Source organism: Mesoplodon bidens (assembly GCF_964165515.1).
Source record: "Mesoplodon bidens genome assembly, chromosome: 10".
Classification (NCBI taxonomy): domain Eukaryota; kingdom Metazoa; phylum Chordata; class Mammalia; order Artiodactyla; family Ziphiidae; genus Mesoplodon; species Mesoplodon bidens.
The window spans coordinates 71,323,127-71,343,354 of NC_138172.1; the positions used below are offsets into that span (position 1 = coordinate 71,323,127).

The following is a 20,228-nucleotide window of genomic DNA, read 5'->3' on the forward strand; positions in this document are numbered from 1 at the left end:
TCTACATCCTCAGTAACTATCCTGACGTCCCACTGAGCTTCACCCTACTCCACCTGCCTTGGGAAGGAGCTGTCGCTCTCCCCCAGACCACTTCAACAACTGATTGCTCAGCTCCCTGCATTCATGCTGCCTGCCTTTGGGCTATTTCCTACCTTTCAGTCTTTCCTATCTTCTGGTCTAGGGTGATTAACTTAATATGTTGATTATTCATAGAGTGAACAAACATCCAATTTTCTTCCCTATCAGAGAGAAAGACCGTATGTCTGTATAGTCTGTATCTATGCCCTTTCTTTCCTCTGTTGACTTGTCCCTGACATGGCACTTTGGCTGCCTCTGTTATATTGTGATGAAGATCCACCCTTCATTTCCTTTACACTCTTTAAAAATACCAAAATAGAAAATTTCATCCCATTTCCCCATCAAGATGGCTGCCCTCTTGTCTCCCATTGAGCGGTTCCTTCCCTGACTCTCAGGAAGCCGCTGCTGCATTCACCTACTTCTAGGAAGCAGTTCTCACGCAGTTTTCTTGGCTGCTAAGATTTCTCAAAGTCAATTGCAAATTGGCATTCTCAAGCCAAAAAGCAGTGTTTTTGAGTACCATTTTTGTGGCCAGCACTGTTTTAAAAAACTGTGGGAGGCTTAGAAGATGCTAATCTAATCTCTGCTCTCAGAGTTCATAATTCTTGTTCAGGAGACAAGGTGTAAATACAAAAACAAATGGCAAAAAAATAAAGGTTAAAACCGGAGTCTAATAGGAACCAGGGAACTCCTATTTGTCACGGACGTTATTTCCAGATGGTGCCACGAGATTTCTCGCCACTCTTGGTCCAGTTTTCCCGTTGGCTTTAGATTGCTGTTCTATTCTCTATCTGAAGGATCCAACTGAGTGAAGGGGTGCTTTTCTTGGTTTAGTTCACATTATCAACGCCTTCATTTCCAATTGCGGCTAATCTCCCCATTTATTTATTCTTTTGTTACTTAATGGGACTCAGTGACAGGGGATTCAGTTTGCATGAAAGATCTGCCACAAAAGAAAGTTAGCTGTGTGGTGCCGGGGCACTGGAATTTGCCAAGCATGGGGTTTCCAGCCTCTCTTCATATTATTATATACTATGAGGATGAGTCATGCCTGAAAAATGTAGTGATTTTCAGCTGCACTTCTACTTGAATTGTCTTCTATTGAAAAATCCAGCTTAAGAATTGGCTCACGTGCTCTAGTTCACCGAAGGGTAAATATCCCATTAATGTGCCAACATCTTGTTTCTGTTGCCACAGTCAGGCAGCACAACTTTCCCCAGGCTGGGGACAGAGCTGAGATGCGCTAGAAGTTCCCTGTGGGGTAGCAAAGGGTGCCAGCAAGAAGGGGAAGAAATCGCTCCTCTAAGTAACACTGATGTCTGAGCCATTGATGGTCCCCGGCTGCATCTCTGCATCAGCCTTGCACTCTGAGGGAGCTGAGGGAATTCAAAGGGATCTGGGCCACCAATAGTCCCTATATTTGAGCTTAGAAGCTACTTGCCATTGGCTAACAAGGCTGAGCTGCACCAAGGTTCGTGTGTGGGGTCCTAAGCCCCCCTTTTGTGGACTTTTCCAACAGGACGGCTCAACACCTGAGCCATCGGATGGCAGAGTTATTTGATGCGAGAAGCAGGGAATAAAGTGGGAGGCCAGGCCCGTGGGTCTTGGTGGCTTAGGATTACCAGAAGGGTAAGACTTTGTAAGAGGAAGTCTGCTAGAAGTAGGGTTAGGGAACAGCAATTTAATGCCGCCCTGAGGAACACCCCTCTGGCACATGTCTGTATTCCCAGGACCAGTCCTTCCACAGATGGTCCACATGGTGCTCCTGGTCACTAGAGGGAATGGGAGCAAATCTGTGCAAGGGATCAGGGTTACTGCAGACTGTTTCCTAAAGGGAGGCATGGAAGTCATGCTTTATTTTGATGTCTGCTATGGGAGCACTGGTTGTAGTTATTTGTTTTCATATAAAAACACTTCTCTTTGTCCTCTGCCATCGCAGTTATGAGCATGTAATATCTGATAACTGAATACTCTCCGTGAATGCAAAAAGTTTCCAATCCTGAGAAGAGAGTAGGTCATGGCTTACTCTCCCCAGTACCAAATATTCCTTTAATAATTGGTAACATTGAACAGATGTAGACATTTTAAAAATGTGGGCCTGCCTCCTGACTTTTCATTTGATTATAAAAGACTGATTTACTGCTGGGAAAACCTCTTCTCAGAGGAGAGCTTTGTGTGAATTTCATTAATTCCTTTGCTTTATGGCCACAAGGAAGATGGGACCACCATTATTACCAGCCCATCCTGTGTGACTTAAATGTATTTGAACCCAAAAGCACATCTGTCCCGTGGGCTGTCAGAACTCTACTATTCTACTAGAGTTAAGTGAGCTCTGTGTTGGAAGCCCACAACATCTTCATCCCTGCCATCCCCTCAACCCATCCCCCGCAGGAAAAAGACCTAAACTCAAGGGTACAAGCCCGATCCTGGAGCCATGCCAATCTAGAACAAGGAAGACAAAGTAGTATATTCTTCCTAAGCCAGTGGTTCTTCAACCTGAATGTGCAGAGTCATCGCCTGGTAACTGGTTTAACCTGTGGAGTTTTGAGGCTTTCCCGCAGAGGTTCTGGGTCTCAAGGTCTCTGGACAAGGTCTCTGTCTGGCCAGTGGTTTTCAAACCTGGTGGCATGTTGGAATCCTGAAACAAATGATGCTCAGGCTCTACCTAATTCAGTGAGAATATCTGGGGAGTCAGGCCCAGGCTCTGGTAGCTTTTACAAGCTCCATGGGTCATTTTACTGTGAAGCAAGGGTTACGAGGCGCCCGTATAAGCTATGAAGCCTGAGGTGCGGACACAGCTGAGAGCTCCTCGGAAGTCACTGGACGAGGCAGCTGCCATCCAGCTTCATATGCTTGTCTCCAGACGAACAAGGTGTCCTTGTGTGCTTCAACACATCCAACTGACTCTGCTGAAACTACATGGCCTGCACCAGGGAGAAGCATTGGAAAGTCTGTGTGGATGTGCATATTCCATTTCTCTGGGGACAGAGTCTTCAGCTTTTCCTAGATTCACTTTATCTTCTCCCCACCCCTTGTTTTATTCATCTATCACTCATATTCCATGTTGGGCTCCCATTCTGCTCCCCTCAGAGGCAGCCATTCTTATGGTCAAAGTCGGTTAAAGTATACTTTTTTGTTCAGCTGTTTTTGTTTGCTTTGTGTGCATCTGTTTATAATTTACATAAATTGTGTGTTCTTACTTAGCGCTGTCCTTGTTGGTATGTGTGCATTAACCCATCTCCCACCTGCCACATCCGACTCCCCAACATGCAGCCTGCACAGAGAGCTCCCCAGCATTCTACCTCTCGACCTCCCCAGGCATGACGCCCACAAGGTCTCCAATGCTCCTCGGCCACAAACAGAGCTGCCGTGAACATCCTCATGTATGTCCCCTCCTGAATCCATGAGAACCTCTCAGGAGATACAGTCGGCCCTCTGGATCCGTGGGCGGAACCTGTGGATTTGGAGGCCCGACTGTACTACCCATTTTATATAAGGGACTTGAGCCTGAGCCAATTTTGGTATCTATGGGAGTCCTGAAACCAATCCCTATAGATACTGAGGCATGATGGCTGTAAACCCAGGAGGGGAACTGCTGGGTCACAGGGGTTGCAGACACCTCTTTGGTTAGGAGGGCTGCTCTGGCCTTCACTGAATTCCTAAAGTGATCTGGGATCCATGCCCCCCAAGTGTAAACATCACTGGTCAACAGGCCGGGCTGGGCCCTCAGTGCTGCTTGCCTTTCCTTTTTCTTTTCCCCCAGTTCTCCTTCCACTTCTAAATGTATCAGCGTCAGCCCTTCTTGCTGTGTTTTTCTATTCAGGCTTCCTTCCAGGCTCCCCTCCCTCTGACATTCCCTACCGCCTGGCTCCCTGGAGCCTTGCTGGGTCAGTGTTTCCCTTGTTTTTCTCTCTCTCTCTCTCTCCCCGACTGGCTTGCTTCTGCCTGAGGCCTACAATCTTGCCCAATTCTCTCCCTTTCTGAAATCAACTTCCCTTCTCCTCAGGCCACTTCCCTTTTTCTTTTACAAATGTCTCCCACCTCTCACGGGCTTTCTGAACACATTGCTCACCCTCTCTCCTTTGCTCAATTCCTTCTCACTTGCCCCTTCCCTCCCAGTGCCCAACCCGTGCTCTTCCAGCTGCCAGCTCCCCATGCACTTGCCTGCTATCTCCTGCTTGTTTCTTTGGAGCATCTGACACCCCCGACAACACGCTTCTGGGAGCCGTCTCCCCTCTTGGCTCTCAGGCAGGTCTTTCCTGCTGGCTCTTCCCCTCTTCTCAGTCTCCCTCATGGCCTCCTCCCTACCCCCCACCCCTTTCCTTGAAAGCTTTCCCTGTGGTTCTACACTCCAGGCCCTTGTACTTCCACATGTTTTCCTGAGAGAGTTTATCCCCTTCTCATGCTTCCTTGAAACATTTATAAACATATGACTCTCAAACCTGGATCTCATTTTAATTCAACAAATAGTTTTTGAAAATGTACTGTGTGCTGAGATGCAGAGTCATATGTGACATATGAGAGTTCACAGTCTAGAACTCTAGTTTTTGAACCCTAGAGCCACATGTCCAGTTTGAGGACACGCGTCGAATTCATGGATTAGTTGAAACAAATGATGTACCTCTAAGTTTTTTCTAAAGGGTCCAGAACACAGGCTTGCTGGACAACCTATCAGCAGATGGTGTAGCCTGCTCTGCTTTCGGCCTGGGGAACACACCAGAGGTGTCCGGGTCACAGGATGTGCATGTGAATACTTCCTTTGACCAAGAAGTACAGGACGGCTTTCCTGAGCAGCTGGAGGGCCTAGAGTTCTAAGATGTATCATTTAGTCTGTAGACACTTTTTTCCTTTGCCTTTGGAGCAGTGAAATAGCAATAGAGTCCCAGGCTGATGAGAATTAATGTGAGATGTGAGAATTGTATACAAATTGCTGTCAGTCACAGCCCTGCTCTAACGTCGCTTACCCAGCGGTACTGGGACGATGAGGCTTAAAGTATGGGAGAGAAGTGTACCAGGCTGGATGTCATTCAACGTGAAACTGAACACACCTTGTGCCCTTCTTTCAGAAATCAAGTTTTCTCTAGGCTGGCCCAGCTAAGCTTTGGAGGACCAGCTGCTCACCGCGCCAGCCTTACCTCTGCTTCAGAATCTGTTTGTTGTCTTCGATGGTGACGCTGTCAGCATGGTCCCTCTTGAAAATTTCAAAAGCCTCCTGGCGTCCTAATGACATTTCCTCTCTCATCCCTGTTTGGAGACACGGGGAAATGGCCTCAGTCAGAACATCAGGATCCCATTAATTTCACTGTCACTTTAGTCAGACTGTAAAGCCAAAGAGGCCCACAGCAGAGAGGCTCCTGACCAGACAGGTGACCCCAGGCTCTTCCAGCTGGCCGACGCCAGCCGCCAAGGAGGCCCTTTCAGTGACAACCGCCGCGCCCTGTGGGCCTGAGCCTGGGCATCCACGTGACTCGTGGGGGGTGGAGTTTGGAATGTCTGGTCAGAGGAAATGACAACCAGAGCGCCAAGCCCTGGATGTCCGGGGACATCTGCAAAAGCACTTTCTGCCATCACTCAGGGCCACATTTCTGCCCATTTCCTGTTATGCCCCATTTTGGTTTTCTGTGAAATTTCACCCTGAATTTCCAGGCACTTAATTAAAAGAAGTATAATCCTAACTCAAAGATTTAGAATCTAGAAAATTCTGCCCTTAGTCTCCATAGAATGACTCATCCTTGTTACCTGTGTCTGGTGAGATGCCCCAGGTCTAACTTGAGAGTTAAGTTCTCAATCACAAGGTCCGCAAGCAGACTGCGGTGCAGGTTCCTGGTTCACGTCTAACTTCAACCTCCTGAGTCCCTTTAGGCACTACAGGCCAAGCCTGGGCTTATCTTCTCTGTGCGCTCCCTGTCCCCCCTGTCCCAGAGGCTGGGCCCTGCTCAGGGACCAAACTCTGAAACCAGAGTCAGAATGGCCAGGGCCCTGGGAGTGAGCAGATGGCATTCCTGCCCTGAAGCCCTCTTCCTCACAGCCTCCCAGGGTGAGGCTCCAGGCAGGTGTGGGTCTGGGACTCCCATGGTGACAGCTGCATTCACAGCTGGATTTTGGATAAATCTATGGAGTCATTTTTTTATGCCTCTGCCCTTGGTTCCCTTTCCTGTATTTTCATCCACTTAACTCTATCTTTGAAGCCCTGGCTGAGCGCTACCACCTCCATGGAGCTTTCTGTGAGGCCCAGACTAAACAAATCCTCCCTCTACTGTGTTTCTGTGACGTGCACAGCCCAGTAGACACTACCACTTCATGTGACAACCCTTTCTCATGAAATTCATGTCTCTTAGGAGGTAGAGATAATATTTTTTGTGAGTTCCCAGTGTCTTGCTCAATGTCTGGCATTTAGAAGGTGCTCAACATATGTCTGTTAAATGAATGAACCAGGAGTGATGAGGAGCCTTGCTCTCGTTGCCATAGGAACACAGTCCAGGACTAGAGGGACTCACTCTGAGACCTAGGGTTCCAGAGGTGCGTTCATGTGGGCCACATACCACATCTTTTGCCTGGAAAAGCCCCGGTGTAAGGAAGTGGACCAGCCCATCTGACACCAATTTAATGATTACTGTTGATAAAAATAGCACCATGAAGAATGTCTGAATGGTGAGGCACACAAAGACACCCCACCCTTTTCCAATCAGAAGCGAATGGGCACATCTCAGTTCTGTCTCCACATCTGCCCCGCACACTCCCGAGTCGGGTGGGCCTGGGAAGGGGTTTGGGCGATGTTCAGAAAGATGGGCCCTGATAGGCGAGAGACATTAGCCAGAGAGTGCTTTGGCCCAGCGGAGCCCACCAGGAGCCAAAGGGCTCATTCCACACCTTCTCCCCACCCTAGTCCACGCCCAGCTCTGACAATGTATGCCTTTTATTGTGTCATTTTTATGATTTACCATTTTTATGATTTGTTTTAACCACAGAGGGTAGAGGAATGAGTCTCTCTGGACTAGGGCTGGGGGAGAGGGAAGCTCCACCAAGACTACACTGGAATCCGCCTGCCTGTGGGACCCCCAGATTGCTTCCCACACAGGAGGTAATGAGAGGGCTTCCACCAACCAGAGGCGGCAAGGGTGGAGGTGGGTGGAGCGTTGTTCAGAAAGCTGCAGCGAAGAAGAAGCATTCATGGCCTTTACCCTCCCAGGCTCTGCTTTCTTTTAGAGCTGACGCCCAAGGTGACAGCTGTGTGGAGAGGCCAGGGCAAGGTTTCCCAGTACCCATGGTGCCGATACGGCAGTAGGTCCTGGAAGAACTTACAATCAGCTGAAAACCCCACGGGGCCTTCCCTAAGGTGTGGAGGGGTCCAGGCAGCGGGAGCAGAAGGGACAGGGGGCGCACAGAGGAGATAAGCCCAGGAGGGTAGTTTGGGAGCATTTTGCAGAGAATTTTGAAGGTCGTGCTAAGAAATTTGGGGCCAGCGCGCTATGACATGTTATACACAAATCACCAACTTTCAAAGACTTAAAATTTAGTAAAGTACACATTATGGGATAGTTACACTGAAAGTATTTGATATTTTTGGTGATTTAAAAGGCACTTGGGGTCCTGCAGTGCCATGGGCTTATCATCAGGAACACAGGATTGGCTTTCCTCCTGCTACAGTGGAGGAACATTCTGGCATTGGTGTTCTTTGATGGTGATGACCTCAGGTGAATGGACATGAGTGTGACGGCTGTAATCTCAGCAGCTCGAATCCTAAGTGTCTGCTCAGGGAGGTCAAGGTGAGGTGGTGAGGATGCCCATAGACTGAAGGCCAAGAGGCAAAGCCAGGCCTGGAAGCCTACTGGGGCTTCACGGCTGCCATGTGGAGGGTGAGGCTGGGTCCACAGGGAGGGGCACATGGAAGGGACCCCACAGGCAGCTGCGGCGCGTGGCCGCGGCTCCACCTCCGTCCCACTCTTGTCCATCCCCGTTCTGCTGGCTCAGAGCCCATATCCAGCCCCTTTTGGACTGTGCTAATAGACCAGTTCTCACTCCAGTTTGGGGCCAGCCACCAAGCTAATCAGCAGCTTTTTATTTACTGAAGAGATACCTCCACCTCCCTTTCCCTCTCAGGGTTTGCAAAACAGCTCTTTCTCGTCTGGCGAGCTCTCGCCCCTAAGCACACCTCGTGCACTAAAAACAGCAGGAGCCGTGCAGCACGCAGTGACTGAGGGCTCACTTCGCTATGAGATTATCATCGATTTATTTATTCTCTCGATAAGTATTTATTCATCTTGTTTATTCACGTGCTAGGCACGTGACAGAGATATAAACTTGAACGAGAGGATTACAGCATGATCCTTGCCCTAGTAAGGGAGAAATCTAGTAAGGGAGAAAGATCAAAATCTAGTAAGGGAGAAAGAAAATCTAGTAAGGGAGAAAGAAAAGTGAACAAATAATTACAAAGAAGCTGCTGCTTGCTGTAAGTAAGGGAGGCGTGTTGCCCAGTGCTGGGCGGCGGGGAGGGAGGGAGGGCCAGCTCTGTCACGGCTGTGTGAAGGGTCCTGAAGATGAAGTGGCACTTGCGAGGTGGAGAAGTGGAAGAGATCCCAGGAGGAGCGGTCGGAGGAGTGTGGATTAACAGGGCAACTGGATTAATACGCGCGGTTCTGTCACCTGATAGGAATGACCTTTGGGTGACTCAGAAATGAATTTTTTGCATACCTGACGCTAAGCATGGTGCCAAGTGCTTTCTTACATATTATTCCAGTTAAACTTGTTCATGATCCCTGGTCATAATTTCATTTTACAGAGGAGGAAACTGGGGCTCACTTAAAGAAATAGTTATAAAGGGGTAAAAAATTGCCCAGCTTTCAGAGGAAGGTAGACCCACTTTTAGACCAGTTTTTCCAGGGAAAAGTATGTCTGATAGAGGAAGCAGGTGGTGGGCCTCCAAATGACCTGGTAGAAATAGATTTACCCACGAGATTGTACTCTTATTAGTGCCTATCTTGTCTAAAACTTTTAAGTCTTTTTTTACAGTATCACAGAAAAAATAGAACCATGAGTTTTGTTCACTGTTTGCATAGTTCACTTCATATGTTAATATGTTCTGTTAGTGTTTCTAGAATTTGTAAGCTCCATGAGGGCAGGGATTTTTATCAGTTTGGTTTGCTGCAGTCTTGTTAGCACCTGGATAGTACCTGGCACACAGGGGGAACTCAATCAAATATCTTTTGAATGAATGAATGAATGAATGTATGTTTTAGATACTTGGCGTTGTTCCTTTTAGGACAGTGCACTGTGATGCGATGGTGGAAGAGAGGTACACACCCACTGCTCTCCCTCTCTCCACCATCACGCTATGGGGTGTGTCCATCCCCTGTATGGTATGATTTTAGAAACCCAACACCATCTTCTCCCCACTACATGTTACCATTAGAGGTGAATTTCAACTCTAAGAAGCTCTTATAAAAAGGCAAATACTCTTTTTTTTTTTTTTTTTTTTGCAGTACGTGGGCCTCTCACTGTTGTGGCCTCTCCCATTGCGGAGCACAGGCTCCGGACACGCAGGCTCAGCGGCCATGGCTCACGGGCGCAGCTGCTCCGCAGCATGTGGGATCTTCCCGGACCGGGGCACAAACCCGTGTCCCCTGCATCGGCAGGTGGACTCCCAACCACTGCGCCACCAGGGAAGCCCAAGGCAAATACTCTTGAAGGCATCTCTTTTAGGGCTAGCAAAGAAAAACTCCATGATTTCTTGACAATTAGCTAAGAGGTCCTGCAAAGATGAGACATAAGATGGTGTCTCAGGCTGGTGCCAGAATCAGGGGGATCTGAGCTTGCAAGGGAAGATGGATATACTGTGCCTTCTTCCCAACTTTGTTTAGTCTGTCAAACTCAGAGGCTCATCAGCTTTGGCCCTCAGGAGTTCTGATTTGCCATGCCCATTTCTAGTTCTCAGTTGTTTCCTTTTAGTGAATTTCAGTCATAGGTCCCAGTGTTAAATCCCAGAAAATATGGATGACTCAGAGAAGCCTGCTGGCTTGCTGAATCACAGGACTGTTTAAAACCTAAAGGAGAGTAAATAAAATATCACAGGGTAGTATAAAATTTCAAACAAAACAAAGCAAAAACCAAAACCCAAAAAAATCCTAAAGGAGAGGAGTTTCTCAATCTCAGCAACAAAACAGGACATTACAATTCTGGGTTGTGAGTTGGATGGAAAATATTTCCAAGTCCTGAAGGTACAACCTCTTCTGGTTTTCGATACCTATTAAAGAGCACTTAGATAGAAACAGCAGTCAATGAGGTACCCTCAAAATTAGCCTTGGAATTGGGTTTCTGGAAATGATAGGCACCCAAAGTTCTTAGCTACTGGTCCCTTACACATTTCTTAATGCTCTTTTTTTCTGCCATCCTGAAATTTGGTTCCTTATTTTTCTAAAGAATACAAATCAGTACTTTTGGAAGTCCTCCCTGCCCCCAACACAGGGCCCCATGGAAACCAAATGGAAAGAAAAAACAACGGAAATGGAGAGTTTATGCTGCTGCCGTTGGGCCTGCTGTCTGATTTCCTTTAGTCTAGGGCTCCTGGGCCAGAGCTCATTTTCCTGGCTGCCCCCAAACAATCTATTACTGCTTAAGCTATTGCTTAAAAATTGACAGGAATAAAATGATGGAGAGTTGTGTTATTCAAGCTGAAAAATGATTTGCTAGTCAGAGCCAAAAATATATTTTCCTTGGGAAAGACATTTATTCATGTGGTGCCTCACTTCCTTCTGACTGAAGAAGGAAAGAGAGAAAAGAAGACCAACAGGGAAAGAGGAAAAGTGAGAGATGGGGTGGATTCCAAGGGGAGAGGGGGTGTGAACCCAGCGTTTGGGACTAAAAACATGAGAAGACTCAGAGCTGGGAAGGGACATTCAGGGCTCAGGCAGGGAGAAGGCTGGATGAAGGGGATGATTACACTCTCTGTGGCTTGGTAGCAGAAGCTTTCGAAACCAAAGATAAGGGAATGGCTTTGATATAGTGTTAGGATGAATACCTACAATATGTAGACCATGGAAGTGCATACAGGAATGAGAAGCAACAGGTAGGGATAGAGTGTTTTTTGGGTATTTGATATAAGTTCTATATGCACTGAAATTTCTCAGTAAGTGTTGACTTAGGTGAAATATACAAAAGTATCCTCACACAAATAGCCAGAAGAGAATTCCATCCTCTAGTGTGTGGAGAAGTTAGAATGAATGGACCAATGGGAGGGAAAGGAATAAAGACTTTAGATGACAGGAAGGGATAACTTATCAAGGTGGCATGAAACATATAGGTCAGGAGGGATAGGAGGACCAAAGGAAGGGTCAGTGGTTCAGCATTCTTGGGAATGGTGCTTGGAACGAGGATGTCTGCGGGGCTAAAGAGAGGAAGTGATGGCTTCAGCCTGAAACTCAGGTGAAGGACAAGTCAGCAGCTTCTAGCATGGAGAGCAAAGGGTCCTTTGATGCTGGACTGAATGAACTCATGAGATCTGGAGGTGCTAAAGGATGGACCATCTCCCAGAAAGATTAGAAAGGACATCTGAGATACTGTCTTCATTGTCCTCCCCACCCCATCTGTGGGGTAGATGCTGTCATCTAGGAAGGAGGAGTTACATGAAAGTTGGAAGTTACATGAAAGACAGAGATGGCACATATGTAGCACCCATGTTCCCACTTTCCTTCCTCACACCCCTGGAAGACATTGCTAACCAATCACAGCATCCTTTGCTGGGGAAACTAATTATAGCACTAGAGTTGTCATAATAGCTCTTCAGGCAGCCTCTTGCAGTCAATCATCCCTGGCATAGAAGCTCTTCCTGTAATAGATGGCTCCCACATTACTACCCAATTAAATGACAGCTGCTGTTACTTTCATCATTCCTGTGCTTTAAGGGAAAAATAGCTGCCTTCTTCCATCATCTTAGGGGCTGACATGAAGGTAATTTTCCCCAGGGAGTGGCATCAATGCCCCAAATCACTGAGAGTGGCCGTCTGGGAGGAGATGCTGAGGAGCGCTCTGTTCATGTCTCTCCACTGCCAGGGTGGTGGAAGTCACCACAGGAAGAATTGCCATGTGCCATGGCTCTGTTTACTTTAAGGGCCAGGAGCAGCTCATCTACAATTTGTGGAGTTGCTGGGTGGGTACAGCAGGGTATGGAATCAGAGGATGCAGGAAAGACAAAACCACTTAGGCACGGCCAAAGTGACTGCAGATGTGAAGACCAAAGAGTAGATCTTTTGGGGGTGACCAAGGACACTTGCCCAACCTGCTTCTCCCTTTTTTTTTTTTTTTTTTTAGCTGTACGCGGGCCTCTCACTGTTGTGGCCTCTCCCGTTGCGGAGCGCAGGCTCAGCGGCCATGGCTCACGGGCCCAGCTGCTCCACGGCATGTGGGATCCTCCCAGACTGGGGCACGAACCCGTGTCCCCTGCATCGGCAGGCGGACTCTCAACCACTGCACCACCAGGGAAGCCCTGCTTCTCCCTTTTGATTGACAACTTCTGGAATGGGTTGGTGCCCCAAAGGCTTTGGGGTCAAAAGCCTATGTTCAAACCAGGTGATACCACCTGGGCTAAAGTCCTCAGATTAGGACTTGCCTTGGAGTTTCCTAAATTGCCGCATGAAAGATGTCAAAGGAGAACCTTTAATTAGTAGATTCTTAGGGCTGGCTTGGAGCAGGCTGAAGCATGGCAGGCTTGGCAGGGGCTCTAGGGAGTGGAGTGAAGGGAAGATCCAAAGTGGAAAGCCACTGAAGCCTTAGGAGACCCACCCAATGGTGGCACCACATCTAAATAAATCAGATGGGTTCCTGACTCCTGGTTCCAGAAATCACACATCCCACTGGCAACCTACCAGGCCCAGCAGCACAGACCATGTGGGCTGGACGGAATGAAGGGGCGGCACACGAGGCAGGCTGTGTTTCCTTTTTGTCTTGGTACCAGGGTTGATTCACCCTCCTGATGCAGCTGTGTCCTGGATGTGGGCCTGAGCAGGTGAAGAAAGGCCCCATGTGCCAGCCCAGTGGGTGGGCTTGGAGCCCCTGAAAGAACGGCAGCTGCTTGAACATAGTTGCCCATTTCCAGCAGTAACATAAAACCTTCAGACAATGGTCCCCAAATCATCTGCCGAAAACTGTCATTTTCCTAACCCAGCAACTCTGGGGTTTTTATTTTGTGAGTGTTCTCATTCAGGACAAAGTGCCCATGTGGGTTGCTTAGAGAGACCTGTGGATAGACACAGGCATGGAGCTTGGAGAGCAGCCTGGGTCATGTTGGCATTTCTGCGTTTTGGAGTTCACTCAGGAATCTGGAGGCCAGCAGTGTTTCCACGAAATAAGACAGCATCCTGTGGCTCCTGCTGACAGGCTAACCTGGACCTATGGGGTCCTTTTCATGGATTTCAACCCACAGATGTGGCAGCCCAAAAGGGCCTTGGGGTCTCATTCCATGCCCAATATTTGGACCAACCTTGGGAATCTGGGTGGAAGGACATGTGTGTTCTAGCCCTTTGTGGGTTAAAGGGCAGTGGACTGAGAGGCCCACTGAACAGAAAAGTAGCATTCCTCTTCAGCTTAGAAAGAGGCTCCAAATTCTGCGGAATCTGAAAAATACCGGATTCCCTGAGTTTGACATGTCTTGACCACTTCCAAAGGCCATGGTTAATAAGGTTCTGTTGCCTGGTCCCCACCCTGCTGCGTTTGGTTCTTGTGTCAGCCTGTGCTTTGGGGACAGTGGCTAAAGCAGAGTTCACATGTCCCATTGTCTGAAATGAGGCAAGTTTTCTATGTATGCCTAAATTAGGAATAAATTCCACTCGTCTCAAATTTATTTTGATACATTTAAAAAAGAGAATTAAAGAATTACATTCTAGCCGAGTAGCAAAATTCTCCTTCCCTGAAAGGCATGTGGATTTAGATAAAATTCTGTTTCCCTGGCTTGGAAATAAGTTTAAGTCAAAATGGAGTTTAGATATGCTGGTGTTCATTCCTTGGGGAAAAAAAGGAAGGGGAAAATTATTTTTTGTGTGTGTCTTCTATGTGACAGGCACTGTTCCATAGTTCATAAATATTAACTCAGTTAATCTTTACAATAACTCTACTGGTGGTGGTGGGGAGCTAATGCTTACTGAGAACTCTGTGCTACAGAGATTATACATGTTGTCTCATTTAATTCTCACAGTGACTCTGTCAACTAGGCCGTATTGGGCCCACTTTACAGGTAAGGTAACTGAGGTTGAAGGAGGTTAAAAGTGACCCCAACACAGCAGTTAGTAAAATGGCAAAGCCATAACTTGATCTCAGGTTTGTCTGACTCCAAAACCTTCTCTTTGCATATAGTGTTGCTCGATGGAAATCATTTGCCAAGTAGAAATGATCTCATAAGTACCAGCAAACCACTGAGGTCAGACTGATGGCGTCAGGACTCAGAGGTGGTGAAGAGAAAAAAGGCAGTTTTTGGAGGGTTGTGAGCTGGCATGTGGACTGAAAACCATGAATGCATATGGCAGCTCAGAAGAGTTGGGGAGATCTTTGTGAAGGGGAAACAGGGAAGGCACCAGGTGGCTGGGAGGAGCTACTTCACCTGGGGACCTGTGGGGTGGGGTAAGGATCAGAGGTAAAGGGGGAGTTGGCTGACTTGTGGTGAAGCCTTGACTCTCTATGAGGACTTTGTTAGTTAGCCAACTATGGCTGGACCAGTTAAATAGTTCTTTTCCTCATGTATATGGAGCTTGTGCTCAGACTGGTCTCCACGATAAAAAGAATTTATGCACTTAAGACGGTTTTGTTGGACTGAGCAGGGGGGATACTACAGGGAAGAGAAGGGGCAGTGTTCAGGTTCTCAGAGTGTGGACTCTGCAGAGAATAATCTCCCACCCCAAAAGAGCAACAGTCGTGAAAAAGAGGTGAAAAGGATCTAGGAGGCCATTATTTTCTCTTTGACCTCTCTGTATCCTAACTGCTTCTTTTCTGGAAAACATCTCATTGTTTAAATGAAACATCTGTTTGTTGCCTCAGGCAGTGAGTCAGTTGGTGAAGCAGACCATCTGTTAACAAGTACTGAGCATCTACGCTATCGACAGCCCTCTCCCATGGCTCGTTACAGATAAATAGAAAAGCCACTGCCCTTGGCCTTAGGGTAGAAAGCAGTGGGAACATGGGAAGGTCAAAGCTTACATTACAAAGCAGGAGAGCACCCCGAGACAGGGCACTGATGGTAGCGCGGTACAGATGGTGCGGGTGGTTGCGCAGGGGCAGAGAGGCTGGTCAGACTGCAGAGGGGCTTTTGGAGGAGCGTTCCTTCTGGGGCAGGTTTTAGAGGAACCGAGGAGCAGGAGCTAGAGGGAAGGAGCTCGGCCTGGTGCAGAGCCTGACTGGGAGGACCTGGGGGTTTCCCTGGGCTGTGGGGGAATTGGGGCTCGAGGGACCACTAGGTGAAGACACCACACTCCTCACTACTTCCCTGCTTGCCCAGGAATCCCCAGGCAGAGGCCGCTGGAGTTTTCCACACCTCCTCAGGCAACTCTCCTTCCCTCACATGACTGAGGAAGAATACTGGCTTTAGCGTGTAACCTCAGTGTTCCTCCTGTCCAGTGGCTGCAAAAAGGAAACAGGATTTGGAGTGAGAAGCCGTGGGATTGAGTGCTGGCCTCACTCTAACTGTATGACTTGGGTGGGGTCTGCCGTTTAAATTGCTCCAAGTCTCAGCCTCCTCATCTATAAAGTGAAGCTAACAGAACTCCTGTCTCTTAATGTAACTGTGAAGGGGTAATGAGAGGAGGTGCTATGTAGTGCATAGCTCCCTTTTAAAACTACCGAATACCTTTTTTTCTTTCTTTTTCTAACATCTTTATTGGAGTATAATTGCTTTACAATGGTGCGTTTGTTTCTGCTGTATAACAAAGTGAATCAGCTATACGTGTACATATACCCCCATATCCCCTCCGTCTTGGGTCTCCTTCCCGCCCTCCCTATCCCACCCCTCTAGGTGGTCACAAAGCACCAAGCTGATCTCCCTGTACTATGCTGCTGCTTCCCCCTAGCTATCTATTTTACATTTTGTAGTGTATATATGTCCATGCCACTCTCTCACTTCGTCCCGGCTTACCCTTCCCCTTCCCTGTGTCCTCAAGTCCATTCTCTATGCCTGTGTCTTTATTCCTGTCCTGCCCCTAGGTTCTTCAGAATGAATTTTTTTTTAGATTCCATATATATGTTAGCATACGGTATTTGTTTTTCTGTTTCTGACTTACTTCACTCTGTAGGACAGACTCTAGGTCCATCCACCTCACTACAAATAACTCAATTTCATTTCTTTTTATGGCCGAGAAATATTCCATTGTATATATGTATCACATCTTCTTTATCCATTCATCTGTCGATGGACACTTAGGTTGCTTCCATGTCCTGGCTATTGTAAATAGAGCTGCAATGAACATTGTGGTACATGCCTCTTTTTGAACTATGGTTTTCTCAGGGTATATGCCCAGTAGTGGGATTGCTGGGTCGTATGGTAGTTGTATTTTTAGTTTTTTAAGGAACCTCCATACTGTTCTCCATAGTGGCCGTATCAATTTACATTCCCACCAACAGTACAAGAGGGTTCCCTTTTTCCACACCCTCTCCAGCATTTATTGTTTGTAGATTTTTTGATGATGGCCATTCTGACTGGTGTGAGGTGATACCTCATTGTAGTTTTGATTTGCATTTCTCTAATGGTTAGTGATATTGAGCATCCTTTCATGGGTTTGTTGACAATCTGTATTTCTTCTTTGGAGAAATGTCTATTTAGGTCTTCTGCCCATTTTTGGATTGGGTTGTTTGTTTTTTGATATTGAGCTGCATGAGCTGCTTGTATATGCTGGAGATTAATCCTTTGTCAGTTGCTATGTTTGCAAATATTTTCTCCCATTCTGAGGGTTGTCTTTTCCTCTTGTTTATAGTTTCCTTTGCTGTGCAAAAGTTTTAAAGTTTCATTAGGTCCCATTTGTTAATTTTTGTTTTTATTTCCATTTCTCTAGGAGGTGGGTCAAAAAGGATCTTACTGTGATTTCTGTCATAGAGTGTTCTGCCTATGTTTTCCTCTAAGAGTTTTATAATGTCTGGCCTTACATTTAGTTCTTTAATCCATTTTGAGTTTATTTTTGTGTATGGTGTTAGAGAGTGTTCTAATGTCATTCTTTTACATGTCCTTGTCCAGTTTTCCCAGCACTATTTACGGAAGAGGCTGTTTTTTCTCCATTGTATACTTTTGCCTCCTTTATCAAAGATAAGATGGGTTTATCTCTGGGCTTTCTATCCTGTTCCATTGATCTATCTTTCTGTTTTTGTGCCAGTACCATACTGTCTTGATTACTATAGCTTTGTAGTATAGTCTGAAGTCAGGGACCCTGATTCCTCCAGCTCTGTTTTTCTTTCTCAGGATTGCTTTGGCTATTTGGGGCCTTTTGTGTTTCCATATAAATTGTGAAATTTTTTTGTTCTAGTTCTGTGAAAAATGCCATTGGTAGTTTGATAGAGATTGCCAGCAATCCTTTACAAATATGCTTTAGATCTCTTTGTTTCTCCTGGTCTCTTTTTAATCCCAACCTAAGGCACCACCTTTGCTCACCTGGACTGTCTCCTAACTGCTTTGCTAAGCTTCCATCTTACTCTCCTATGACATTTTCCCCACATAACAGCCTGAATGATTCTCTAAGCACACAATCATGTCACTCCTCTGCTTTAAATTTTCTACTGGCCTCCTGTGGTCCCTTAACACGCCCCAAACTCCTCAGCCTGGCAGGCCTCACATCATCTGGTCTCTGCCTACATGTCTCCCTCCCCACACCCCACTCACACCTCCTTTGCTCGTGCTTTCTTGGCTCACTGGTCTTCTTTCAGATCCTCATATATGTCAATACTATTCTTATCTCTGGGCCTTTACACTTGCTGTTTGTTCCTTTTGTCTGGAATGTTCTTTCCCTGAACCTTCTGTGTGAATATCAACTCCTTATTCAGTTCTTAGCTCATATGTCGGCTCCTTTGGGTCCCCAACCCAGCCCAATTGTTTCCTACCCTGTTATTCGGTTTTATATCCTTTCTAACATTTGTCACCATCTGAAACTACAGATATGTATGTATTGTGTGGACTGAAAACTCCATACAGGCATATCTGTCTTGTTCACTGCTCCTTCTCTGGTGCTGGGAAGAAAGGAAAAAAGGAAGGAAGGAAGAAGAAAAGAAGGGAAGAAGGAGGGAAGGATGGTAGGAAGGAAATGAGGGAGAGAGGAGGGAGGGAGGGAGGAAGAGAGGAGCCACAGTCTTATCGGAAATAGGTCCCCCTAACAGGCACGAGATTTGCACCCTTATCCTGCCTTCCACTTCAAGGCCAAACTGACTCCTATGAAGACTCCCAGGTTTGAGCTCCCTCCTTTTTGTATCCACAATCAGAATATTTAAAATGACCCTTCTTTCCCAGGGACCTGCCTGGGTGAACTTCCACAGGCCCTTGCTAACCCACCCCCTGAGTAACCGCATCACCTCACTCTCCCGCTATCTCTCTCTCACTGACTGAGTTTTCACTTTTTGCGGTTGTTTTTATTTTTATTTTCTGAATATTAAACAAAGAACTAATTATTTCTAAAGGGAACCAAACTGTACTTCACATGTAAGTGGCGAGGGGCCTGTGAGAACAGCTCTCATTCCCTTCCCTGGCAAGACCTTCCATTTCTAAGACAGAGAAATGAGAATCTATGGGGTTATCTAGCATCATTTCAGAATGTGATAGGGTCATCCAAGTTAATATCTGTGTCTGGCATTCGTACATCCTCAACAGGGAGAAGTAATTTGCTACTGTGAACCATTTGTATTAAGCCATTCAGGAAAGTTTCTGAAGAATTTTTCTTTCATAGGTGCATTATCCTATAAGGATTCAGAAAGGAATACAGTTGATGCAGAAGGCAAGTCCTGAAGATTTAAACCCCTATGTCTTTGCCTAATGAGGTAAGAATATGTAAAAGGTATTATTTTACTACTCCTAATTATCACGATATAGCTTGCCCATTGCCAAAAACTTGGGAAGTAAAGAATGGTATAAAGAAGCAGGGAAAAAAAATCACTCACAATCCCTCCACCTCTGTTTTTTCTATGCTTTGCTTTACTACATAGTTAAGATGATAATGTATATACAATTATGTAACCTGTTTACTTATTTCACTTAAAATTATCTCATAACCCTTTATTCTAAGTCATTAAATTCTTCATGAATATTACCTTTTACGGTTATATAATTTCATCATTATAGTCCATTCCCTAATATTGGACTTATACATTATTTTATATATATGCTCTGTAAATAATGCTGCAGTGAAGATCTTGGTGTATAAATTTTACTCCACATTTAACTACTTAACTACTTTTCTTAGTTAATTAATACAACTAGTATTTACTGAGTGCCCACTCTATCCCAGTTACTGTACTTAGAGCAGATGAACAAAGGCCTACTTCCTTGGACAGCGTACATACTCCTGAGGGTGTACAGACAAGAGGAGCAAATAAATCCATATACTGATTAGCTCTATGAAGAGAGGTGATGCAAAGTAAGGGGACAGAGGGAGATGAATGAGGGGGGAGGCGATTTTCCTCAGGAGGGTTAGAGGAACGTCTCTCTGAGGAAGTGGCATTTGCACAAAGACATTTTGGATTATTTCTGTAGGCTAAATTCCTAGAGGGAGTTTCTGAATTAAAGTTCTTGCTTTCTAGGAAGCCGCTTTACTCCCTGACAGTTCTCAGCAGTGCCTGGAAGAAATCACAGTTGTAGAAATGCACCCTACTAGGGCATGATCTTGATGAGCAAGTTACCTAATTCCTCTATTGCTTAGTTTTCCTGTGTAAAATGGAAATAATCACACCTGTTTATGTACACTGTGTGTGTGTGTGTATGTGCATGTCACGGGGGCGGCAGGGCTGCGGGTGGCCACAGGGAAGGGATGTTAAGGTTCTTGCGTCCCAGGAGAACGAGGGCAGGGAGCAAACGCATGTCTGTGAAAGGGGAGAGATCACGTTGTTGAATGTATGCAGGGCATTCCAGTTGATGAAAGCATAGCTGAAAGAGGGTTCTGGAAGTTGTGGCATGAATGCTCATTGTGTCTAGCATGTATCAGGTGGTC

At 46.3% G+C, this 20,228-nt stretch overlaps 1 protein-coding gene across 2 annotated transcripts in view; it reads right to left on the reverse strand.

The window, feature by feature from the left end:
• KIF6 (kinesin family member 6) overlaps nucleotides 1-20,228 on the reverse strand; it is a 419,445-nt gene that overhangs the window by 81,332 nt on the left and 317,885 nt on the right. For both annotated transcript variants that reach the window (XM_081246112.1, XM_081246111.1), the window contains exon 14: nucleotides 5,214-5,322. In XM_081246112.1, coding sequence (XP_081102238.1) covers nucleotides 5,214-5,322 — 109 coding nt within the window. The remainder of the gene's footprint in view (nucleotides 1-5,213; nucleotides 5,323-20,228) is intronic.